This window comes from Mugil cephalus, chromosome 10 (genome assembly GCF_022458985.1).
Source record: "Mugil cephalus isolate CIBA_MC_2020 chromosome 10, CIBA_Mcephalus_1.1, whole genome shotgun sequence".
NCBI lineage: Eukaryota > Metazoa > Chordata > Actinopteri > Mugiliformes > Mugilidae > Mugil > Mugil cephalus.
Genome location: NC_061779.1, coordinates 25,453,857 through 25,480,366, shown reverse-complemented (window position 1 = coordinate 25,480,366; position 26,510 = coordinate 25,453,857). Strand labels below are relative to the sequence as shown.

The following is a 26,510-nucleotide window of genomic DNA, read 5'->3' as shown; positions in this document are numbered from 1 at the left end:
TTCCCAATGAGGGCAGCGGTTATGAGCTGACTGTGGTAGGCTTGATCCCTGCAAATGAAACAGTGACATGGGTAGAGAGTTCCCACACTGAAGTAACTCCAACAACTTTATTTTTAATGGATGTAAGAAGGAGGAGGAATGTGGATGGAGAAAGACATTTTAAACACAACAGGAACTTACGGCTGTTGCTATAATGAGGCAGTGAGGACGAGGATGAGGAACACACCCTATCTGGTCAGAAAAGAGAATTTTTTCACTTCTTGCCAAATTCAGTATCCATGTCCTCTTTGAAGAGTCAGTTGGAGGATGACTTGGGGGTGAAACTCCTTGATGATGTTTGGAAGGAAGGGCTTTTGGGGACGTGCGGTTAGTCAGGTCAAGCTTGTGCATTGCCTCCACTGGTATAAAATAAAACTAGCCAAATACATCCCAAATGCGGACTCTTTGTGTGATCAGTGTAGGCAAGCGCCAGCCACACTTTCACATATGTCATGGTTTTCTCCAAAGCAGTCATTATTGAAAACCTTTTAATTCAAAAAAAAATTCCAAGGGATTTTCTTGGCCATAAAAGCATGAAGCCCAATTGTCGATTAATTCGATTTGTTCACAGGTTAAAATGATAAAGGTGGCAATCAGGTAGTTTTGTAAAAATGTATTTTAACCAAAAGCAAAGTATTACATTATTTCCTCCATGTTTTAAAACCTGAAAAATTTTAGTATGTTACATTCCAAAAATTCAAAAATTACAGTATTAGGTTCAATCATTTTTTGTAGATTGCTATCAGTCAACACTGGGGGACACCACATTAATGTTTACTCAGCAATTGTACTTATAGTACAATTTTTACTATAAATTGATTGATTGCTAATGATTACTCTAAAATCATCATCCCTAACCAGAAATTGATCCACGGGCGCTTTCCTTCTTGACCAGCAGAGGGTGACTCTGCGATTCCGTCTGCTCTCGGTGTGACTGATTCTGTTGTAATCCAAGCAAAACAGAGCAGTATCTCAAAGCAATTGTTGGCCTTTTCTGAATAAACCTTCCCACTGCTGCGAAGGGAGCTGTTTGCTGGTGTCTGCAAGCACAACACAGCCACCTGACAGAGTCGCCAGCCAGCAGAAATTCACCTCAATGCCTCCAGAAAGCTGCTTTATGTGTGTTCTGCCTGCAACCGAGGGAGGAGAAAGGAGAAAGGCCCTAAAGAAAAAGAGACTGCAAGTGCAGCTCCGAGCTGTAACTCAGAGTTTCCTAGCAACATGCTCTGTTAGATGAAACCAAACCGAACTCTCAGCTTCACTTCAGGTTTTATTTTTCACTTTTCATTCAGTGCTGTGTAAGTGCCTTTGTGTTGAAGCATTGTTTTACAGGGTAAATACCAGGGTGCCCCCCACACCCCCACACACGTGCACACACACACACACATTTCTCCCTCAATTTTCATTGCATTGAGTTGTGTTTTCACTGTAATCTCTGCCTCAGACCTGTTGAATGTTAAACCTCACAGCTATCCCATTCTCCCCTCCCGATGAAAAAAAAAAAAGCCAAGACAAAGACATGAATGTATAATTAATATAGTGAAGCTGCATTTTTAATTGTTGCTGGTCTTCAAAGTTGCCCTCTGGTATTGTCTCTTGGTTTGGGCCGGCTGCTTCCGATGGCAGAACTTCATTCAGGTCTTTTTAGGGCCAGGGCGCTGCAGAAGCACCGGCAAACAACAGCTCCAAGCTCCCCTCTTTTCTCAGGGTGTCTGCCCACACAATGGACTTCCTTAGCCTGCACACAAAAGAGGCTAGTGCATGAAAAAAAACACCCAAATTCAATGACATTCCTCTCCACAATGCTCTCTGAGAATATGTGCCTCTCCCTGGTTCCCTCTCTCTCTCTCTTTCCCTCCCATCTTTCAGCCCCGGCTGATGCATGATGTGTGAGGAAGTGTCAGGAAGTGGTCAAAAACGAAACAATAAAATAAAAATAACAGCATAAAAGTGGGAACGAAGCAATTTATAAGCAACAAGGCAGAGAGTCTTTAGCCATGCTTCTTGTTTGTGAGGACGTATGTATGCAGCTGATTTATTCATTCTCACACCTTCACCAACCACCTCTTGCATTATCCTATGCCAATATTTGCAGAATAGTACAAAGGACAGAGAGATTTTCCAGTTTTTAGTCACAAAGCTCAGTGTTGGACAAATTCAAATTCCACTGGCATGCAATTAATAGCTTTCGAGACATTTAATGACAAAATTCAGATGCGCTTACATTCCATTCGCCTAAAAGCATAATTGCCAAAGTCATATTCAAACAGTTTTTGAAAACAAGAAAAAAAAGTCAAAAACTTATGCTATTATGCTAACAGTTTGTATTCCTATAGTTTTTTTCTTTGTTTTGTTTTTTTTTTTTCAGTCTGAACAACTTTTGTAAACTTATAGATAACTGAGTGATCAAGTGACATTTAGAGAAATACCACTATTTCACACCACTTAATAATAAGGGAGTGTTTCTGTGTTTTATTAATTAACATTGATTGCACACCTAACAGACTGTAGCTTGGCCAGTGCTTTAAGGAAAGCCGTGCAAAGTGGTTTGCTTGTTCACATCAGTAAGGCCGACACGTGTCAAACATTCTGTTTCATATATTAGTGGTGAAGCTGAGAACTAAAGCCTCCTGAGGTACTTCTAAAAACGCAATGCCTCATTAGAGAGGCAGCTTGTGTGAAGTGGTGACAATTAACTATCTCTTTCTTTGGCTCCAGTACGTTTAGAAGGTGACGACCTCCTTGAGTTGTTCTGGCTGGATTTTCTGTCGTTCACTGCTACTATTATCAAACTCGGAATAAAATGGGCCCTCCTCCTCTTCACAGTTTAGCAGAGCAGTTTTGACATCTGCTTTGCTTTTGTTGTTGTTACTTATTTTAAAAAGGTCAACGTGTTGTTTCCATTGAGCAGGGCACAGGGGCATTCAGACATGGAATTCCCGACTAAGAAACAGCTTCTTTCCATCTGCTGTCAGGCCGTTGAATGGACTTTAATAATCTCTGGCCTTCTGTTCCCATCATGCACTTTATATCTTTAGATTTATATTTTTAGATTTACTTTTAGTACTAGTATATATGATCATATTAATGGATTATTTATTGTGTCTTAATTTTAACTGGCAATTTTGAATGTTAATTATTGCACGGTACTCTTAAGTGTTTTTACTCTTACGAAACAGTATTTCATTCTTATGTACTGCACAAGAATGACAAATTAAAGAAAGGATGTACATCTTTACATAGCCTCGGACAAGACACGATTGAGGCTTAATATATGAGAAAATGTTGATAGCTTAGATCATTAATTAATTGATTTAATAATTTACTTGGTGCTGATCATGGTCTTGTCCACAAACATTGACAGTATTCCTTCGTTTCCTTCCTATTATTACCATTTTTATTTCTAGAAATAAAACCGGCCCAGACAGGGAGTACTGCTCCACCTGCTGTGGAATGGATGATTGACAGCCATAGGTCTCTCTGCTACAGTTAAACATCCTTTCCTTCATTAATTTTCTGTAACCGCTTGGAGGGTCCTATCTCAACTAACATCCCGCAAGAGGTGTGGTACACCCTGGACAGGCTTCTAGTCTGTCACAGGGCGGGAACACAGAGAGATAGACAACCATTCACATGCACACCTATGACAAATTTAGAATCACCAGTGAACCTAACGAGCATGTCTTTGGAGGGAGGGAGGAAGACAGACTACCCGGAGAAAACCTACGCAGACACAGGGAGAACATGCAAACTCCACACAGAATGGGCACCCGTACTTCACAGAGTGACAACATTTCCAGTGGTACTGAGTTCAGCTGAATGTGACTATTTTGCATTTGACTGCCAACACTTCAACCAGGTCAACAGTAAAAAGTTGCTCATTCACAGTGAGCTAACCATCCTGCCACAGCCTACTGTACCTTTTTGTTCTTCTTTTGGGTTTACTGGCGATTGTTAAGAAACTTGAAGGTGCATTACCATCTGCAAGTTTCTGCCATGTACCTGCACAGCTAACTTTGATTCATTCATAATCACTATTTATATAGTGCAAATTTAACACTGTCTCTTTAAAACTGGATAAAAATCAGTGCAGCAGAAACAGAGAAATCTTTTTTTACCGCTTATATTTTTCTTCTTCATGACACCTTAATACTCATGATACAACTTCACACCAGCAGGACTACCGGTTATATACTAACAAGTAGCTAGTAAAAACTGGCAGCACCATATCCAGCTCTGTTGGCATACAGTATATAATGTATGCCATGTACATAATGTATTATTATAATGTATATAATGTGATCTGGGCTCCTAACACAATCACATGGTGTGAGAATGCATCAAATTCTCTCTGGATTAACAAAGTTAATTGGCTCGTTTTTGAATTACATGAACTACCAGTTAAACGTTTGGCCACATCTTATCTTGAATGAGAAGTTGTGTCAAAACTGTTGACTGGTAGTGTAAGTTTGGTGGCTATTGTCAAATATGAGACACGGTTTTCTTTTGTGACAGGTTTCCTTACTTGGAAAGCTCTGACTCCAAGCACCAAACACCTGATGCAAATCTGGGTTTTAAACAATGCAAAACAGTTATAAAAACAATGGTAACCATCACAACTCACCGACTGTATATTCAGGTTCAAGGTTCAATCACTACAAAAAAATCAGACTAGTCGCATCAATTTCTGGAACCACAAAGCACAAACACAGTGTGAACTCGCTGTTCTCACATTGTTATCAACACACATAGCCATCCTGAGATGTTGGCTACCATCTCATCCCATGTGTAGAGATGCGGCGGCTAAAGACGGGTGAGTTGAAGGTTGGGCGGGTTGGCCATTGTTGGGGCGCACATTGAGCCCTGCTGGCACTCTGGCCAACAGCTTACCACCCTGAGGCTGCTGGGAGCCACAAAGGGCCACAACTGAGGGAGAGTCGAGCTGGGTGAACGTCACCAATACCCCCAGCTTAATCCTCCTGGCCCGTACATCTGCGACGTTCCTGTTTGAAAAGCCAGACCCCCTCTTTTTTTTTTATCCCAAAATCCCCCCTCCTCCCATCATGCACCACCTCTTTTCTTTTCTCTGTGTTATTCTGCAGCAGGAGAAAGCACAGGCTTTTGTAGCGGCTCATAGTGTCACACAGACACAAGACCTCAGGCTGCCAGTCGTCAAATGGAAGCTCTCTCTGGGCTTTTCACAGCGCTCACTTTGCTCATGTCGACTCAGGAAGAGAGGGGGAAACTCTTATGTTAGCACGTGAAAAGGCTCCAGACGGGACATGAAGGCCAGCTCTTCACATCAGACACAATTGACTTTGAAAGCCGGTGTTACTCCGAGAGTAGTAGGGAGTGTTTGCTGGGATGTTGGCATCATGTTTTAATTGAATCTGACTGTCAGCAGGTCTCTAAAGGACCCAAAACAAGCGTTTCACAAGATCCATTGATTCTGAAAAATCTACACAATAAAAGACAGCTGGTAATGTTAAATTTTTTTCTTAACGCAGTAAAAACCCACAAACAGACCATAACCGAGACCATCCTTGAAGAGAAAAACTAATCAAATTAATTAGAAAGATTCAAGGAACAGAAATTTTTAATTTGAGCAAACTGGAACTAACATCCACTTTAGCTGTAGTAAACCACCTTTTCAGAAAGAAAACAGATTTTAAGAATAAATGATAAATTGATAATGTCAATTGTATTTTATGAAATTAAAGTTCTAGGGAAAGAAAGTACCAATATTAGATATAGGAGGTTTCACTAATGCACAAGTAAAACATACATAAAACATGATGGCTGTATATTAGATGTGACTTATTCATTCTCTTTTATTTCTATAGCAAACAGCTGCTAAGGAAATCATCTGATAAATGCATTCATTTGTGAGGATGAATACGAAAAACCAATAAATACACAGAGTTACTTAAAACTCAGAGTGAAATAAAATCTGGTCTTTTTAATATTCCCTGTTTCTAAAAACCAAACAAAGGCATAATGTAACCATATAATATGCACCTGTACTGAGACTGAAGTAGAAAATTACAGCTGAGGTTGCCCTCTAGTGGAGTTCATCCAAGACAAAATCTGAACATGCGTCCTCAAAGAAGTAAAATGTGATATTGCACATTCCTTCCAAAACCTCTGTCATTGTGCCATTTTATCTTTGATGCAAACAAGCCCAGTTTTTTGTGACCACGGCAAGTTAGGATCGCCACAAGGATTTTTCATAACTTGGCTTGCACTAGTAAATCTACTTGTAGCTGTTATTGAGAATCGCCACTGCGAAACACAGGTTGCTCCCTGGTGTGTGATTGCGAATAATGCAGATGCTTACAGATGTAAGCGCTTTGACCTGGAAAAGCACAATATAAATCCAATGCATTATTATTATCATTAAATATTCCTGAAATCACAAGAAGTTTTTTGTGACACAGTGTGGTCATGGCGGGATAACATGGATTATAAGATCAGAGCAAATGTTTGGAGTCCATGCAGTTCGAGTACTGCCATCACTAAAGGGTTGATGCTAATATTCTGAAATTCATGTGCACTTTTCACACACACATTTAGTTTTTTATTATTATTATAACCTTTATTTAACCAGGTTTGTCCCTGAGAGAGAGAGACCTGGCCAAGAAAAGCAGCACATAAAGTTTCAGCACATTGATCAAATACATATATATACAGCTGATGTTACCATTTGTAACAACAAATGGCATACAAATTATGTATAAATTGGTACAAAATATTAGCATCTTCATGATTGGTCTCTTTTGGATCCCACTGTAACAAGTTTGATCGCTAAACAGAATCAAACCTCTTTCATAAAACCACAACCACATCTAAGTAGGAGGTAAAGTACTGTATTTGACAACATTCTGCAGAATTCATCATGATTTAAAGGGTGCACATGAGCTAGTGTCCCCTGTGGCTCAGTGTTTGAAGAAGGGCTATGAATAGAGAAATAGATGCACAGAAAGATGCATGTTTGTGTATGTGTTGCAGTGACCTCTCCTGCTCTCAGGCCTATTCAGCTGTATGTTATACTAGCTGAGACGTTATACTAGCTGCTAGAGGCAGTGGAGAGGTTACAGAGCTGCAGCTCGAGAGGCGGAGCCACTCTGAAATTTGAGAACGGCATCGTCACATGTCCTCAAATGAAAGTGAAAGTTTGTCTGAACAACAACAGAAAAAAAGTTTTCATTTCTCTCAAGAGAAAAACTTTTCTGCCAAACACTGGTGGTGAGTACATCTGATAATAGATAATATGTTCACTGTATGTTGACATAAAACTCCTTAGACAGGGGGGTTCACTGTTTTAACTTACTGCTGACAGTTGACAGATTACTTAGGCCTTTGAGCTTTTCTAAGCACAAACTCAGACTTGAACACATGCAATGACTAGTCATGTGAGCGGTTGTTAGTGAAGTCTTCCATGCTGCATTCCTCTCTTTATCGTGTCTTCATTCTTGGCAAGATTACACAACTAATAGCAAGAGACTGATAATCTAGTGGGACGCACAGTACATTTGAAGCTGCTGTTAGCCATAGAAGATCCTTTTAAGATACTTCAATAATTTTAGATTCAAGGCAGGGGACGTACTTGGGCTGTCTCTGTAATTAGGTTTACTCAAACATAATTTATTCGGGTTTCATCTGACCTTTGATTGTGTTGCCAAAGATCCTCAGTGGCCTATTTATGTCTTGTTAAAGTTGAACCTAGCAGTTTTGTAGCATTTAGTGGGTGAAGGTTTTCTTCTACTTCTTTATTTAGTTTTTACCACATTTATCCTCAGAGTTTCAACAATGTCTGCTGTCAGCTGTCCTCTGTCTGAAGATCAGTTTCTGTGCTCCATCTGTCTGGAGGTGTTCACTGATCCAGTCAGCACACCATGCGGACACAACTTCTGCAAGAAGTGCATCACCGAACACTGGAAGATTAATGTTCAGTGCCAGTGTCCCATGTGTAAAAGGGCTTACGGCACGAGACCTGAACTATTTGTCAACACGTTCATCTCTGAGATGGTCGCTCAGTTCAAATGGTCAGCTAAACACAAAGCCAACACCAGCAGCTCCGAGCAACAAGTTGCCAAACCTGGAGAGATTCCCTGTGACGTCTGTAGTGGAACCAAACTGAAGGCCTTGAAGTCCTGCCTGGTATGTCTGGCCTCGTACTGTGAGTCTCACCTGGAACCTCATCGGACAATGTCAGGCCTGAAGAGACATCAGCTGATGGACCCTGTGGAGGACCTGGAAGGAAGGATGTGTATGAAGCACGATAAACTGCTGGAGCTGTTCTGTAAGACCGACCAGGTGTGTGTCTGCATGCTCTGCACCGTTTTAGACCACAAGACTCATGAGGTTGTTCCTCTGAAAGTAGAATGTGAGGAAAAGAAGACCAAGTTGAAAATAACTGAAGAGGAAATTCAGAAGATGATCCAGAAGAAACAAGTGAAGATTCAGGAGATCAAACACTCAGTGAAACTTAGTAAGGAAGATGCAGACAGAGAAATAGCAAAAGGTGTTAAAGTCTTCACTGCTCTGAGGGAATCTGTTGATAGAAGCCAGACTGAGCTCATGAAGACCATTGAGAAGAAGCAGAGAACAACAGAGAAACAGGCTGAAGGCTTCATCAGAGAGCTGGAAGAGGAAATCTCTGAGCTGAAGAAGAGAAGCTTTGAGGTGGAACAGCTCTCCCACTCTGATGATCACTTCCCCCTCATCCACAACTTCTCCTCCATGAATGCAGTTCCACCCACCAAGGACTGGACAGAGGCCAGTGTCCATCAACCGTTATATGAAGGAACTGTGAGGAGAGCAGTGACTCAGCTGGAGGAGACTCTCAGTGAACAGACGAAGGAGCTGTTGGAAGATGAGCTGAAGACAGTCCAGCGGTACGCAGTTGATGTGACCCTTGATCCTGATACAGCAAATCACAGACTCATCCTTTCAGAAGATGGAAAACAGGTGAATGATAGTGACCAAGTGAAGAATGTCCCAGACAACCCAGAGAGATTTTCTTCTTGCACTTGTGTCTTAGGAAAGCAGGGGTTCTCTACAGGAAGATTTTACTATGAGGTTCAAGTGAAAGGGAAGACTGACTGGACTTTAGGAGTGGTTAGAGAGTCTGTTAACAGGAAGGTAAATATTATACTGAGCCCACAGAGTGGTTACTGGACTTTATGTCTGAGGTACAGAAATGAGCACTTTGTTGCTGCCGATACACTGGTGCGTCTCTCTCTGAGGTCAAAGCCTGAGAAGGTGGGGGTTTTTGTAAACTATGAAGAAGGTCTGGTCTCCTTTTACGATGCAGAGGTTGCGGCTCTTATCTACTCATTCACTGGATGTTGTTTCACTGAGAAACTCTTCCCATACTTTAGCCCCTGTAACAATGATGATGGGAATAACTCCACCCCTCTGATCATCTCTCCTGTCAGTTGCGCAAGAGTTGGACAATTGTGTGTTTAATACAACATTAATAAATAATTAGTACCAATTATTCACCAGTGCCAGGTAGCATTTCCTTATAATCTTCTTAGTCTGTGTTTTCTCTTTTAGCCTTATATTTTTCATGTACCTTTTTCTCTGACAAGCTGACCATTTTGAACTTAAGTGAGAAATTCTAGCTCTGCTGAGGAGGAAAACATTCAAACCTGATACTGTAAGAGATAGGACAACATAAAGTCTGTATTTGTGTTTAGTCCAGTAATTTAATTTAAATAAACATTCATGTTCTAAGCATTTTGTTTTCTTTTTTTAAGTTAATATAAACAGACACCTGTGTGAGTTTTATTACATTCTATATGTCAGTCAGAGATCCTGAATTTGTCCAGTGTCGCAAAATGTGGCTACATTTCCATCTTCAACATTTATAAAGTAAAAACAGAAGTAAATAACATTGACTATCCGGTGACAATTCAGTGTTCTGCTGGGAAACTTCTGGACCTGGCATTCACCAGACCAGATACCCCATAGCAATGACACTCCTTGATGGCAGCATCCATCCCCAGCAGGATACAGCCTGACACACACACAAATACTATTTAGGAAGAACTAAAAAAAAAAAAAAAAAAAGACAAAACATGAAGAACAGCACAATGTCTCGACCAGGCCTCCAAATTCACTAGATCCCAAACTGATCAAGTATCTGTATGTACTGGGTCACAGTGATTAGAAACAGCAGCCATACTCATATTATTTTCACATCTGAAATACTGCTGTCATTGTTAAAAATATTGTAGCCACAGCATGCCAGAACATTCAACTATCCAAGTAACTGGAAAATCCTTAAACTGAAAACCTTTTATTTTGAGTAAATTCTACTTAGTCCTTCAGTAAAACGAACAAAGAAACAAAAGACAAATATACATAACATCTTAATATAACAAGACCAAACCCTTGCAACAGGCGATTAACACTTAATCGTTCAGTAAAAAACGATGGGACTTAAAAATAAGTGCGGGTTGTTATCTAATCTCATCCGGTGTCAGCTATGAGATAACATATTGCCTAGAGCAGGAAGAACTGGATGTACTGAAGGTTCGATAAACTACATCAATGACTGGCAGCTGTGGTCGCCATCTAGTGACGTTTAACACGAACAGCAGCCCAAAGTCAAATCAATAAAACGTCTGATACTCAAGCAACCTACTATTGTTTCTAAGTGGTTACACTTTGTATTAAAAAGCCAATATAAATTAATATTAGGGTTCTTTAAGAACAATATTCTAAACTGGATTGAAAGCAACAGAAATGTGAAGTCACAGCTGAGCCGAGCTGAAGTTTGAAATGCCTAGGTATATAATGAGGCTGTAAAGAGAGGGTAACCTTTTGATTTATTGATACATTATTTGCGTTTTCTTTGGGCTGTCATATAGTTCCATTTTACCACACAACAATATACCGAGGGGGCAAACTTTAAATTCACGACATAGAAAAGGAAAACATCATCAACTGAGCCACACCGAGAGACGCAGCAGCACTGACACAGGAGTGACTCAGCCACACATCTTCAAGTGAAAGTGAAACCTTTTCTGAACAACATCAGACCTGCAGCCAGTCTCTCCAAAGAAAGAAGCCGGTGAGTATTAAAGTCATAATATTAGATATGGTTAAAACTACTTTTTGTCTTTTAAATAAACTCTGTTCAGTCACCATCTCTCGTCGAATGTGGCAACACAGCTTTGACGGAGCCTTTGCCGCAATGAGGAAAGTATTGCGATTTATTTTTTAATATGTTTTCGTTGTCTGAGTCACTTTTGCGGAAAATGTGCTGCGTTAGGTTACCGTTAATGTATATATCTATTAACAGATATCTGTAAATGAATGCAGAATGCTATATCATCGTCACATGATGTGGGCTCAGAGGTTACAACCAATGCAGGACAATTGTTTCCCGCATACTCTACAGCTACCACTGTGGTGATTTTCAACTTATTTCACTGCATCATTTTCTGATAATATACTGCAGGTGTGAACTCTCCCGGGACGACCTGATCTGGGTGGTCTTGATCCCATATGTGGGCAGTTTTAATTTTTTTTTTTTTTAATTAATTAATTTATTTTTTAAATACATATTAACATAATTCCAACATATTCTAGAAAAGGGATAATGGATAGCTTAGCACTGAATGCAAAATGATAGTAATAATTGTCACAAAAGAACAATATAAGAATAAGTATCGCAAAATAAGTTAAGTATCCCAAGCGGACAGCAGGGGCCGTAACATAATGTATATTTATACATAGCACTAGGGTTTGATATAGAACACGTATTGTCTTTAGTCTGAAAAACATTGAAGACCCCTGGCCTAGGCACACCTCCTCTGTTAGTATGGTCACCTCTGTGTTAACTATAGCACTCAGTAACAGCCTGTCACCTCAACTGACACTTGTAGCACTGTAGAGGAGATGAGCGTCACTCTCTTGTCACACTTGTGTTTAATTACCTTGGCCAATGAAGCATCGGTTTCTCCCAATCATCCGAACGTCATGTTATATTTACGTTTCATATTCACTTTTCATATTCACAACTTGTTTCGCTTCGTCATGACATCCGGACAGTTTTTGCTCTGCGTGTGTCCATGTACAGTATGTAACTATGTTACTAACATATTCAGTATTTGTTAGAGGACTGACAGGTTACAGGTCACAGGTTTGTATTGCCCCTATGATGACCTTGTCATAGGGGGCACTCGTACTTGTATAGTCGTTTATTCATTGATCTCCACCCTGATGTTAGTTATTTTAGATGCCTGCAAATGCCTAGATTATAATCCTAACCCTGGAATGACTGTAATTTCCCCCCTGCACAGCTTGTTGCAGTGGGAAAAAAAATATTTCTGGTAATGAAGACACTGGTGATTGTTGAGGAAATACAGTAACTTAACTCCATGATGTTTCTTATAACCTGTATTATCACTTCAGTGGGCTAAACAACCTCATGAATGTATGTATTTATTAAGTTTACCAATAAACCAAGGACTTATTTTTGATTAAGTTAGCTGACTGTGATGACTAGCCTTTTAAAAATATATCACATCTTGTGGCACTTCTGTGGAGCTTGTGTGGCAATTTTGGCATAAAATAGTAAAATAGACACTGGTTCATAGAGTAAGTATAGTAATATTTTGTCAAGGGACAGGAGGACAAGATCATTGAACTTGTGATTGATTAATCAATTTTACCTGTATTGAATTGCTCCATCAAACACAATACTTCTGAGTGCCATTTGTATTAATCAAACAAATAATTCAGTTTGTTTTTGATTTTCTGTTTACATTTTCCTGTCAGATTGCGGAAATGTCTGCTGTCAGCTGTCCTCTGTCTGAAGATCAGTTTCTGTGCTCCATCTGTCTGGAGGTGTTCACTGATCCAGTCAGCACACCATGTGGACACAACTTCTGCAAGAAGTGCATCACCGAACACTGGAAGACTAATGTTCAGTGCCAGTGTCCCATGTGTAAAAGGGCTTACGACACGAGACCTGAACTATTTGTCAACACGTTCATCTCTGAGATGGTCGCTCAGTTCAAATGGTCAGCTAAACACAAAGCCAACACCAGCAGCTCCGAGCAACAAGTTGCCAAACCTGGAGAGATTCCCTGTGACGTCTGTAGTGGAACCAAACTGAAGGCCTTGAAGTCCTGCCTGGTATGTCTGGCCTCGTACTGTGAGTCTCACCTGGAACCTCATCAGACAATGTCAGGCCTGAAGAGACATCAGCTGATGGACCCTGTGGAGGACCTGGAAGGAAGGATGTGTATGAAGCACGATAAACTGCTGGAGCTGTTCTGTAAGACTGACCAGGTGTGTGTCTGCATGCTCTGCACCGTTTTAGACCACAAGACTCATGAGGTTGTTCTTCTGAAAGTAGAATGTGAGGAAAAGAAGACCAAGTTGAAGATAACTGAAGAGGAAATTCAGAAGATGATCCAGAAGAAACAAGTGAAGATTCAGGAGATCAAACACTCAGTGAAGCTTAGTAAGGAAGATGCAGACAGAGAAATAGCAAAAGGTGTTAAAGTCTTCACTGCTCTGAGGGAATCTGTTGATAGAAGCCAGACTGAGCTCATGAAGACCATTGAGAATAAGCAGAGAACAACAGAGAAACAGGCTGAAGGCTTCATCAGAGAGCTGGAAGAGGAAATCTCTGAGCTGAAGAAGAGAAGCTTTGAGGTGGAACAGCTCTCCCACTCTGATGATCACCTCCACCTCATCCAGAACTTCTCCTCCATGAATGCAGCTCCACCCACCAAGGACTGGACAGAGGCCAGTGTCCATCAACCGTTATATGGAGGAACTGTGAGGAGAGCAGTGACTCAGCTGGAGGAGACTCTCAGTGAACAGACGAAGGAGCTGTTGGAAGATGAGCTGAAGACAGTCCAGCAGTATGCAGTTGATGTGACCCTTGATCCTGATGTAGTACATCCTAAACCAGCCCAGTCTCATGAGAGAGGACGCGCAAGTGAGCAGAATCGGTGCAGATGTGTCTTTTCAACAAAGGGTTTCTCCTCAGGAAGATTTTACTTTGAGGTGATGGTCAAAAACTGGTCCACATGTACTATAGGAGTGGCCAAACAGTCCAAAATGAAAGAAATATTCCGTCTGAGCCCTGACAATGGTTACTGGACAGCGTCCCTGAAGTTCTCCCGTGGGTATGTTGTTTCTGCCAACCCATCATTTCATCTTTATACAAAGCTGAAGCCTGAGAAGTTGGCAGTTTTTGTGGATTATGAGGAAGGTCTGGTCTGCTTTTATGTTGCTGATCCAGTAGCTCTTGTCTACTCCTTTACTGGCTGCAACTTCACTGGAAAACTCCACCCATTCTTCAGTCCTTGTTCGAATGATGGCATTCATCTCCACAGCGCTGATTTGAATTGTGTATTACAGTGAGTGCATTCATTACAGTGAGGATTCATTATAATGTCTTCTGTCCAATTTTAAATGATTTTATTTTTTTCCTTGTATCTTAATTTTGTGTGTGAAATTCCTTTGGCAAACAAGCATCCATTCATTTATTTTCTGCAACCTCTTGACCTCTAGATTGTGTTATTTAAAAACAAAAATAATGATTATACCTGAAGTTAGGATCCTGTCACATATGAATGAAGATCGCTGTATGAATCCATGAGGGTCTTGTTGTTGTGACTTTCCCTCATCTTGTCATGAATTTGCTTTCAAATCAATAAAACCAGATGAAATAATCATCTTGGATGATTGTTGGGGATTTTGTTTTGTGAAGATGTAAAGTCATAAATTGAGGGGATTTACATTAAAGCTTGTTGATCTCAGAAGGTGTGTCACATTATATAAACAATAATTAATTAATACAGAGGTAAATATATACAATATATCACCAGTCTTTCGAAACGGTCCTTAAAGTAGATATTTGACAAGTGCTTGCATCTGCAGCAACAATACTGGCTACCACTGACCCTAGGCTCAGGCAACCATACATTCATTCTATATGTGCACATATTGTGGGTCACTTTATTCTGTGTATGTGGAAACAAATTAATTTTGTGAATTTAAAATGAACTTTTATCATCTTCTTTCTACATTATTTTGTATAAACAAATCTACAATATAAATCCTTTTACCTCTTACCCCAGCAGGGGGCAATAGTCTGTATTTGTCACTCAGACAGGGAAAGTGTTAGACTGACTGGCAGAGTCAGAGTTGTCCTCTCCTGGTTAATTTTGATCAGTTGGTCAGTTGGTTTGATCTGTTGAGGTGAAAGATGAAAAATGAGACTTGACATCGGCGTGTGCTTGCCCTTTTAACTTTAATAGAATAAAATAAAAAGCCCTTTATTGTGACAGCTTCTCCTTTTCAGTGCAAAAAGCTATAATTATAAGTATATACAAAATAGTGCAAAAATGTATTGTTTACAAGAGATTTACAAGAGAAAATTAAAATACTAAAAAAATATGGAAAATATACAAAAATTATAAAAATAGTAATATCTTTTTTTATAACATCTGTTTCTCTTATTATGTACTAGTTCACAAAGCTGATCAGCCACAGCCACAAAGCAAAACGTTTGTGAAGTCATAAAAGATACATATACAAACACTGAAATTCGAGTCGATAGTCGATACTGAATACATTTTTCTGCAGAGTCTGCCTATATTCCTACATTTATGGTTACTGGATGGAATTTATGAATGAGACATATATCATATCCACAATTTGATTTCAACATAGTATTACATGGGGTAATGTATAGTTTATCTTTGGCACACATATCTTATAGATCTCTTCAAGTATAGATCAGTTATTGCCAGAATAAATGTAATAACTAATTTGGCTTTGAGAGTAAAGGCTGGAGATGATTAGAAGAATTGCTGGACATTAACACCTGTCTGAGATTTGAACAGGATCAGACTCCAGGGGTAATGCAACCCTGACATCTAACACTCTGTGCAGCTTAAAGGTGTTCAAGTGAGAAAAAGGCTGAAGGTTTCATCGGAGAGCCTTTGCAGCGAAAAAATTGAAAATTTAACACCCGATAAAGAAACGTCTTATCAAAAACTTTCGATAAATAGAAGACAGTTTCTGGTAAATTATGTACGAACAAAACATGAAGGCTTTTACAATCTACGACGTCATATTGAAGCGACACTAAGCCGTGTTTTTACTGCGCGTGCGCAATGCCAGGAGTCCTTGGCTGGTCGGCCTGCTGTAGGTTACTGATCCTGTGAGGGGACGCGGACAAAATGCAAAGCTGGACACCACTCTACCGCTCTCTGGCCACGGTAAGCATACATGTTGCTACCTCACCAAGCAGAACCTGTTATCCGGGTTGGTTCCTTACCGGTCTCCCTCCCTCTTCAACCTGGGGATAGTGGTATTTGTCAGACTAGCCGCTCGGGCCTGGCTAGTGTGTCAGCTACGGATAGAACGTAACACCAGACTGCACTGAGAAAACTATGTTGTAAGTGGTTGTACTTATTGTCGACAGCCTATTTCCATATAATATGTTTGCCTACTCTATACACGATACTCTTGTTAATTCGGCAGGAGTAAAGTTAACAAAAAAAGCTCAATGTATAAATATAATTATATAAACAAAATTGCAACTGGAGACTAGAGGACAGCACGTTATACAGAGCGGTAACGTCATGACGTCCGAGCTGCTCACAATTAATTATAATTAGACATAACGTGCAGTTCGAGGGTATACTCTACCCTTATAGTCAACTATTGTCTCCCTACAAGTCATGCTAGCACGCTAAGCTAGTGGCCAGTGGTTGTCAAAACTCTGGGTTGTGGTCTCACAGCTTCTCTAGCTGTACAACATATGGACCATGATTATTCTTTGCTTTTATTTACATGTATGGTAGGTACTCGCCGACTGCCAGGCGTTGGACTAGTCTGTTCACCTGAGAAGGTTGAAGAGCAGGTTCCAGATTCGGCACTGACAGATAAATGTGCCCTAGCTAACAGCTGACAGCTGCAGACGGAACTTCCCAAAAATGACCCCTTGAACGAAATATGTTTTCATACCCACGTCTTCGTTGTGTGGATGATCCGCTGCACAAGGAAATGAAAGTGGAGGAAATACACTAAGCTGCCCTTGAGCACAGGAGTCACTGTGTAAACACTTTGAATAGATAGTTGTGTTTTGGAAAAATGCAACCATGAACAAAGATCCCATTTTAGTTGAAGTGGAACTGGTTTGATTGTTTAGACTCCACGTTTATTGTTTGAAATCATTTGAATTGAACCCATTACTGACAAGCAGTCTGCTAAAACCTTATAGAGCACATATTCCAATACTTGGAAATTCTAAATGTAATCATGGGACGTCAGAAAACTGTTTCGTGGAAATTTGTGAAAAATTTTAATTTTCATAGAGAAAATCAAGATTTACGAATTTACCATATATGTTTCCTTGTCTTGAATTGGTAAACATATGTAAACGTGTATTTAGAACATAAGTGCTGATTCAGGCACTTATCACATTATCACTTATCAACATTATCACATTAGACAGCATTGACACTTCTTCATGGTACCTGATAAATCTGTTATGCTCAGAGTTCATGCAGAGGTGGACCTAGCAGACCACATTTGACCCTGATTACACCTGAGAATGTTTCCTTGATCTTCTGTGATCACATGCTCCTAAACCTCACTGAGAGGAACGTGGACACAGTTTAAAATGTGTGCCAGATCTGTGTCCACACCTTTCTTGTGCAGTCTATTACTTTTAGTTTGTGACAATATATTAAATCACCGTTGTGTGTTCGTACTGCCCAGTCCTAATTTTTCTTTGTGTTTTGTTTGCCTCACAGCGGAGCCACCACCTGTCCTGCAAGCTGCATGGAGCTGCAGCTGTGTCTGTCAGAACCTATGCTGACAAAGCAGCAAGTAAGAAGACTTTGAATCTTATCAGTTGTCATTAATATCATGCACTTTGTCCCAACATGTGGTTAATGTACAGATTGTTTGCCATTCACTACTTGGGGAAAAGTCACTTTTCATAGCAGATAACTGACGAGTGTAACACAATTTGAATTCTTTTTTGTAAATTAACTTGCCCGGCCTCATTGCATTGCTGAAGTAAAAAAATAAATAAATAAAATACAAAATTCTAAGCTAATGTTCAACTTTTCTCCTCTGCTATGACACCTGTGTGTGTCTTTACTTTACAAAATGTATTCAGTCTCTTAATGTTCATGTAGTTGAGCTGTTTCTTATGTTGCTGCTATCATCCCTGTACTCTGCTATCAATGAATTTGCTGTTAAAGTTGCTCCGTTGTTTCTGCAGTTGATGCAGATGTCACAGTAGTGGGCTCCGGTCCAGGCGGCTACGTCGCTGCCATCAAAGCAGCACAGCTCGGATTCAAGGTACGTCACCTGCCCCCCCCCCCACAAAAAAAAAATGTTTTCCTCCATTTGTTTGCTCCAATCATGTTGTTACTTTTATTTAACTTTAACAAATTCTTCAATACAAATATTATTTTGGCAGACAGTATGTGTTGAGAAAAATGTCACCCTGGGAGGGACTTGTCTCAATGTCGGCTGCATCCCATCAAAGGTAAAAACAGTTTTCATCTTAATCAGAATGTTTGCTTGTAGCTGGAGAGGTGGACCTCTGTGGCCCAAACACTGGTGGTTACAGGTTACTTTTCTACTATGATATTCTCAGCTGGATAAGATTCAATCCTTCTCGGCCAATTTTAAAAATAAAAATGAAAGACGTTCTCGCATTATAGGTTTACTCATTGCTCCCAAATTTCAAAGTCTATGTAAAATCGCAGAGGATTGTCTGGAATAAGGATGGAAATTCAGGAGAACAGCGTGAACCAAAAATCATATAAAAGACACTAAACAACACGTCTGAGAATATATTTGATGCAAGTTTCTGCACTGTTTCACTAATCCTGGGATAGAGGTCTAGCTCTTAGCTGATTATAAGCTGAAACTGCTAACAGATAATTTTGCACACATTTAATGGTATCAGTTTGGTGAAAAGTAAATAAGTGCAAACTTAAAGCAGGGCTCAGAAAAGAACAGCACTGCCTGACTTCTTCAGTTTCTTTCAGTATTGTATAAGTTCAGATATTCAGGCTTTAGCTTCTAGTTTAACACGAAATACAAATTTCACATTGGGCTGGTAATAACTGTTCAAAACCATTTTCATAAGATGTATGAACATAAGATTTGTAGAACTATAAATTATGTAAATGTATAATAACTATTGCCAGGTGACTTCAGGGATGCTTTGTGTTTACAGGCTTTGCTGAACAACTCCTATTTGTACCACATGGCTCACGGCAAGGACTTTGAAAGCAGAGGCATTGAAAGTAAGAGGGTTCACTGGACGGTTGTTGATCATTTTGTGCTACTCTTGAGTTGGCCCAAGAATTTAATTGGCTTTCAGACTGAAGCTGAAGACAAATTTCAATAGTACAATCACTTTCCATTGTCTATTTATTTGGTTTAAAAAAAAATGGAGTTGATATTCATATGTCATGTTTGGACCTGGCGGTCAATGATTTTCCTATCATAATTTGAAGAAAAAAGAAATCATTCACTTGGGCGCAAGACGGCAGCACCATTTTCCAACATATTTGGGCTTCGTATTTGTACAGTGAAGGGGATTCTGTAGTTACAGAAAGGAAAGACACAGATGCTAAGTATCATTTTGTTTTGATAATTTTCTCAAAGTTTGTCCTAGACAAATTATCAGACGAATGATGGTGAAAACTCACAGCACTAAACATAATTTTTTGTACATCTGTGTACATTTACAGTTTATTCATTCAGTTCATTCATATAAACTTAGTTTTACATTCAAAACTCAGCAATATTAAAGCTGGACATGAAACCTGGACACACTAGTACTGCCACCAGGACATAAATGCCTTGTTTCTCTCTTTTAGTTTCCGGCATCTCTTTGAACCTGGAGAAGATGATGGCACAGAAGAGCGGGGCAGTCAAAGCTCTGACCGGAGGAATCGCACATCTTTTCAAACAGAACAAAGTCAGTCTTCTCTCTGATCTTTAATAAGATCTTTTTTTTTTTTTTTTTTTTTTAAATGAGATCTTATTGACAATCCCAACGGCAGGTAATAACATTCACTGTGTGACTCACTCCCTGCAGGTGACCCATGTCAATGGTTTTGGGCGGGTTACTGGTAAGAACCAGGTGACTGCAACAACAGCCGATGGCAGTGAGCAAGTTATCAACACCAAGAACATCCTCATCGCCACCGGCTCCGAGGTCACACCCTTCCCTGGTATCCAGGTAAGACATTTGTGATATGTGACTAATTCTGAATCTGGAGCCCTTTGAAACATTTTCAACATTAAAAAAAAAACATTTTAGTTAATATCTGGGATTGTCTTTACCAAAATAGAAATATATTTAAACATTTGAAGCTGTTGCTATAAGAAAACTGACAAGACTGTGATGTGCAATTTAATATTTAGGTCTGTTCATCTATTTATCTACTCTTAATTTCGACATACTCTCTGTGAACAGTTATAATGTCTTGACTACTTACAGTCAAAGTAGTAATCTCTTATTCTCTTGTTGTTATGGCGCCTATCAGTGGGTTAGATATTTTAGGCAGAAAGTGAAACTCTGCTTAGAAGCTGGAAAAATGTGCAGGAGGATGGATTTGATGAGGTTTGTAAAGGGCCAAACTGTGTGTGAACTGGTGTATTGGCATATTTTCCCAATCAAAACAAACCTCTTACTTAAACTGTTTAAACCAAACCAATGCTAACTCGTGTGTGTGTGTGTGTTTTATTTCATTAGATTGATGAGGACACCATTGTGTCGTCGACAGGAGCTCTGTCCCTGAAGAAAGTGCCAGAGGAGCTGATTGTGATCGGAGCTGGAGTCATCGGGGTGGAGCTGGTGAGTGCAGCAAGGTTTACAGTCTCTGGTTTCTGGTTGGGAAGTCAGATTGCAAATAGTCAGACATGTGTTTGTCCTGCAGGGTTCAGTGTGGCAGCGTTTGGGCTCTAAGGTGACGGCGGTGGAGTTCCTGGGCCATGTGGGTGGGATGGGCATCGACATGGAGATCTCCAAAAACTTCCAGCGCATCCTGCAGAAGCAGGGCCTCAAGTTCAAGCTCAGCACTAAAGTTATGGGAGCAACCAGGAGGCCTGACGGCAAGATCGATGTGGCGTGAGTAGAACTAGAGAAACCAGGCTGCGTATTTAAGAGGCATTTTCATATGTTTAATCATATGAAAACAGTCCCATTCTACTTTTATCTGTCCATACAATGTTCATAACACTTTTGCCAGCGCTCACTTAGGAGACAGGAAGTGAATACCATTTCCTACATGAGTACAGTCATCCATGTGTCATCTTTTGACATTTTTAAAATCATGAGTCTGAGTGGAGCTAGAAATATAAACTGAGGAAACGAGTTGAGTGTTTATGAGGTTTGAAATGTATTTCAGGGTGGAAGCAGCAGCCGGAGGGAAGAACGAGACTCTGACGTGTGATGTGCTGCTGGTTTGCATCGGGAGACGACCTTTCACGCAGAACCTTGGTCTAGATTCTGTTGGCATCGAGCTGGACAACAGAGGTCGCATCCCCGTCAACAACCGTTTCCAGACCAAAGTTCCCAGGTATCCCAGAGCTTAGGCCTCCTTTCATCACTCTGAAATGGGTGTTGTACAGAACCCACAGTAATGCTAATCACTAGGGCCCATTGTCAGCTGAGAAGATACTGTATGGCCAACGTGGATGTTGAATTTTACATGTGACATTTAGCATATATGACCATCTATTAGTAAAAACTTCTGTTAGTATTGACTGCTTAAACAAGACATGTCAGTGATATTTTTCTCCCCGCTCTCCCTCTCCCTCCAGTATTTTTGCTATTGGTGATGTGGTTGCTGGGCCGATGTTGGCCCACAAGGCGGAGGACGAAGGCATCATCTGTGTGGAGGGCATGGCCGGTGGCGCAGTGCACATCGATTACAACTGCGTTCCCTCTGTCATCTACACGCACCCAGAGGTGGCCTGGGTGGGCAAGACAGAGGAGCAACTTAAAGAGGAGGTGAGAGTCAGGCAGGGGGTGTCACCAAAAGACTGTCCAGGCAGCACTGCACATAAAGGTTTAAAAAAGTGTATTTTCTGTTTGAAGTTGATCCTGACTTAAAGCTCTGGTATTGAATACTTGCCGTGTATTTAAAAAAAAAAAATGAAATCGATGCATTTCCTGCATCATCTTGAGGGAGATCTAAAACATGACACAAGCTATAACCATGAGAGCACCATCAGGCCTGAAAACTGATTGACAACAGAGAAGAACTTTACAAAAGCCAACTAGAGATAAAATGCTGTGGAAATACCACTAATCCCTGGAACCAGTGTCCACATTTGTTGTATAGTTTCGAAACTATGTAACATTGTTTCTAAACTGAAATATCTCCAAATGAATTGAGATTGAATTAAATCGCATGAGAATGTAAATGAGAATTTAATCGATACGGGAAATCAGGGATACCCAGCTCTAGTTCACGCACTTGCAAATAGCACTTGTTACTGTTCCTTCCTCCATGAATAGGACTCCAAACAGCAGCTTGTTATCTGTCGTTATCCTCCTCCATGTCTCTCTTCAGCTGCCACAGCTGCACTGGTTGGAGCCTGGAAATATTCAAATGAATGAATTGGAAAGTTAAATCATACAGGGACTGTTAAGCCTACCCACGTGTTTTTTTTTAAGTTTCCAAGTATTCTGTTTTGGTAATGGCTGTGGTCCAGGCTGTCTTTACACCTACTGAGGACAAGCCTTTGAAGTTAAGTCTCCTGAGTCTTTGAAAAGAGTCAGCTGAAATAGGTCAGCGTCAGTGTTACAAAATCAACATCAACATTAACCACTTGCATGAGCGGTCGGTGTTGACTAGCAGCACCTTTTTCCAATATAATACCAGGAAACTGGTGTTTCTTGGCCAAGCATGTCTGATAGAGTATGGTCAGGTGGAGTGAAGGAAGACAAGTTAATAGGTTGCAGATGGCCTTCTTTGATTTACTTTTTTGTAAAACTAAGCAGTTTCTTACTGTACATCAGTTATTAAAGTCATCCACCATATTTTCCACATTTGAAATCATCACCACCATCAAGTTCACTTGGAAGTCTTCGTCAAGTAATCAAATGGTCATTCGCAGTGTATAGGTAATAAACTAACTTAAAAACATGAGCCTGGAATAGTCAGATGATTTCAGAAAATAGTAAAACAAGTTCTTCACATATATATATATATATATATATATATATATATACATATACATATAATGTGTTGTGTTTCGTGCTCAATGTCTAACAGTGTTTTACAGTCTTAATCTCCTTCCTGTCCTTTTCAGGGTGTCCCGTACAAAGTTGGCAAGTTCCCCTTTGCAGCAAACAGTCGAGCCAAAACCAACGCCGACACTGACGGCTTGGTGAAGATCCTCAGCCACAAAGAGACAGACAGGATGCTGGGAGCTCACATCCTTGGATCAGTAAGGGGCACACAGACCACACATGACTGGTCACTGTCACCCACAGTACTTCTTAACATCAGTCTTTAGCTAATCACTGTTATGGGTGAGAGGTGGGGTACACCTGGACAGGTCACCAGTCTGTCACACGGCTAACGCAGAAAAACAAACAACCATTCACACTCAGTGTAATAATGTTAGGAGACAGTGAAAAGTACCGCCTTTGTTCAGTATATCATTTTTACTACACTTATTAAGTGTGTAATCACATTCAACACCGGAGTTTGTCTAATGTAATATGTCCTTGTTTGTCATTATTACGGCTCAGAAGCTGATGCCATTGTTACTTACTCCCAGACATTTTAGACTCAGACCCATCAGCCCTCCTTTACACAAAAATCAAGGGTGGTCCAGTTTGATTAACACTGAAACTGGCTGCTTTTCCTGCTCTGGCACATCAAAGGGTCTGTCTGCCACTTAGAAAGTCCATTACTTGGTATTATTGGAAAATAACAGTTACATCAAGTTCATGTAAAAAGTGCAGTTTGTCCTGAAGGTGGCGCCAGAGGAGGTTTCTCATCTCAAAATGATTTTTCTGTATGGTAGCCTTTATGTCATATGTCAGCCTCACCTCTGCCTTGTAAAACGATGAAATAATTGAATGGTAGCTCAATAATATTATTAAAGTGAATTGTGTTTTGGATGGCATTTTAATGCTGGATTAAGATGTTCGTATAGCACGGAGAGAGAGATGGAGCCTGTAAGCATGTAAACTACACTGTTTTTTCATAGTATTCCATTTCAGTAGATTTGACACAGTGAATCACAGTGCGTGACTGATACAGACTGTGTTGTTCAAAAGAGAATGTAAGACGTGTTGACTCAAAGCTGTTGTTTGTGTGCCTGCCTGCAGGGAGCAGGAGAGATGGTCAATGAAGCTGCCTTGGCCATGGAGTACGGAGCTTCCTGTGAGGACATTGCCCGAGTCTGCCACGCCCATCCCGTATGTCCTGCTGCGACCCAAAACACAATCCGTCATTATGTCACACATCATTACATGTTTATCCGGCTAGGTTTGCACACATAATTATGTCGATGTAGCATCAGCGCACAGACGAGAAGAAGGAAATCACAAGTCATATTTAACGTATTTAACTGAAGTACAATTCATCCGATGTATAACTTTTTTTTTTTTTTTTTTTATAAAACACATTCCTTCATGCTTTCTTGGCCCATTTTCTGATGGTCCTCCTCTTTCCCATCTCCTGCAGACGGTGTCAGAAGCTTTCAGAGAAGCCAACCTGGCCGCCTCCTTTGGCAAAGCCATTAACTTCTGATCTGCCAGCCGCTGTCGCACCTTCAACAGACATAGTGGAGAGAAAAGCTGTGTGTCTGCATCAAAACCTTCATCAATTTCAGTCGACCGGGATCCCGGTCTTCATCCGAACTGTACCGCATTTAGTTCTAACGTTATTTAAATGTTCTCAATACAATAAAAGGGGGATTGGGTGGTGAATAAACACTGACTGCAGCCAGTCTTTTTGTTTTCCACGCATTGTTTAAATATTCCAGAACACCATATTATGCACTTATTTCCAGCACATAGAGATATAAATATTATTTTGGTGGGGGAGGAAGGGGATGTTTTTTTCTTTCTGTTTTTTACAGTGTGGAAGAATTCAACACAACTAATGCTAGGGGTAATCTGGGCAGGAGACTGGAGGTGCTCATGTTTTCACATTTGCTAGTTTTAAAGTCAAAATCCTTGGAGCATGTCCCTGCTTCAGTTGTTGCTGACACTGACTTCTCTTCAAGCTCAGCTGTGACATTATTGAATCGTCCGGAACCACAAGTGTTTGCCCTCAGAGAGAAATGCAGCATTTGGATAACTTTGGTATCGATTCAGACTTTTAGGTCAATATAAATTCCGTTTTAGAGGGGAGCTGTTGACCTGTTTCCTGCTCCGATTACTTCACTGTGACTGGCTCCGCCCTGTTCTCGCCTTTGTCACCCTTTGAAACAAAATAAATGCAGTAGTGTAACTTTTAATGAAATAACAATTGTCAGTAATGATTTTATGGCAAATTGAAGTCGAGTCCTCAATCTGCTTTAAACCAACATGTTTGTCCTCACCAGTGGGGGGAGCAGGCAAAAAGATCAAAGCGGTTCCCTGTCTGAACTGTTAATGAGAATGTCTATGATTCATTACTCCCTATGTAACACACTCAAATGTACAATAAATAGTAAAATAATATTTCAGAGTCAGTTGTACAGCTGTAATATATAAAATGATGAAGTGCTTACATTCCATGGATATTATGTATTATTTATGCTACTAAATGGTGCATTAATTCAGTAATGTCTCCATGGCACAACCTTTATCAAGACAGGCAGGCATTCAATATCAGAGATTGTTAAAAAGATTGTTTTTACAACAAATTTTTCTTCAAATTTATGAAGAGAACTGTTTGACAAGCGAGAGCGTTTTTTTAATAAATAAATTAACATGACTGAATGAGCGGCTGTGGCTCTGTAGGTAGAGCTGGTTGTCCACAAACTGAAGGCTTAGTGGTTTGATCCCCAGAAGTGTCCTTGAGCAAGACACTGAACCCCCCAGTTACTCCCAGTGCAACTGGCACTGGTGTGTGAATGTGTGTGTGACTGTAAAAGCGCTTTGAGTACCAATAGGTAGAAAAGAGCTATATCAAAAAAAAAAAAGCATGATCATTTAAATGACAGAGTAGGCAAATGCTGGTCTTCAACGGTTTTATATTGTCAGGGGGAAAATCCTCCAGTAACATATTGTAGGGAGCGGAGCCATCTGACCCACACACAAGTAGTGTGTGACAAGTAGTGGACACTAAATGAACGTGTTATGTTAAACTTAATAAATGATCGTTAGCAGCACTTTATATTCAACTTAACATCTTAACTCTAACCAACCATGTTAAAGTTATCTACAGGCCACATGGGGGCGCTGGGGGAAACTTCAGGAGAAGACTAAGGTC

At 40.2% G+C, this 26,510-nt stretch overlaps 3 protein-coding genes across 3 annotated transcripts; all 3 read left to right on the top strand.

Moving 5' to 3' along the window:
• The first annotated feature begins 7,200 nt into the window (after positions 1–7,200).
• Positions 7,201–9,783, top strand: LOC125015015 (E3 ubiquitin-protein ligase TRIM21-like). Its single transcript, XM_047596638.1, has 2 exons — positions 7,201–7,284; positions 7,839–9,783. The coding sequence occupies exon 2, from the start codon at positions 7,849–7,851 to the stop codon at positions 9,508–9,510; it is 1,662 nt and encodes a 553-aa protein (XP_047452594.1). The 5' UTR covers positions 7,201–7,284; positions 7,839–7,848; the 3' UTR covers positions 9,511–9,783.
• Positions 9,784–10,118: 335 nt separating this feature from the next.
• On the top strand, positions 10,119–14,966 carry LOC125014424 (E3 ubiquitin/ISG15 ligase TRIM25-like). Its single transcript, XM_047595456.1, has 2 exons — positions 10,119–11,122; positions 12,835–14,966. The coding sequence occupies exon 2, from the start codon at positions 12,844–12,846 to the stop codon at positions 14,434–14,436; it is 1,593 nt and encodes a 530-aa protein (XP_047451412.1). The 5' UTR covers positions 10,119–11,122; positions 12,835–12,843; the 3' UTR covers positions 14,437–14,966.
• A 1,202-nt stretch (positions 14,967–16,168) lies between these two features.
• dldh (dihydrolipoamide dehydrogenase) lies at positions 16,169–25,756 on the top strand. Its single transcript, XM_047596555.1, has 14 exons — positions 16,169–16,301; positions 17,844–17,919; positions 18,320–18,399; positions 18,521–18,589; positions 19,289–19,358; positions 19,938–20,038; positions 20,159–20,302; positions 20,819–20,920; positions 21,003–21,193; positions 21,474–21,644; positions 21,889–22,078; positions 23,386–23,523; positions 24,416–24,505; positions 24,774–25,756. The coding sequence occupies exons 1-14, from the start codon at positions 16,263–16,265 to the stop codon at positions 24,837–24,839; spliced, it is 1,527 nt and encodes a 508-aa protein (XP_047452511.1). The 5' UTR covers positions 16,169–16,262; the 3' UTR covers positions 24,840–25,756.
• The last annotated feature ends 754 nt before the right edge of the window (positions 25,757–26,510 follow it).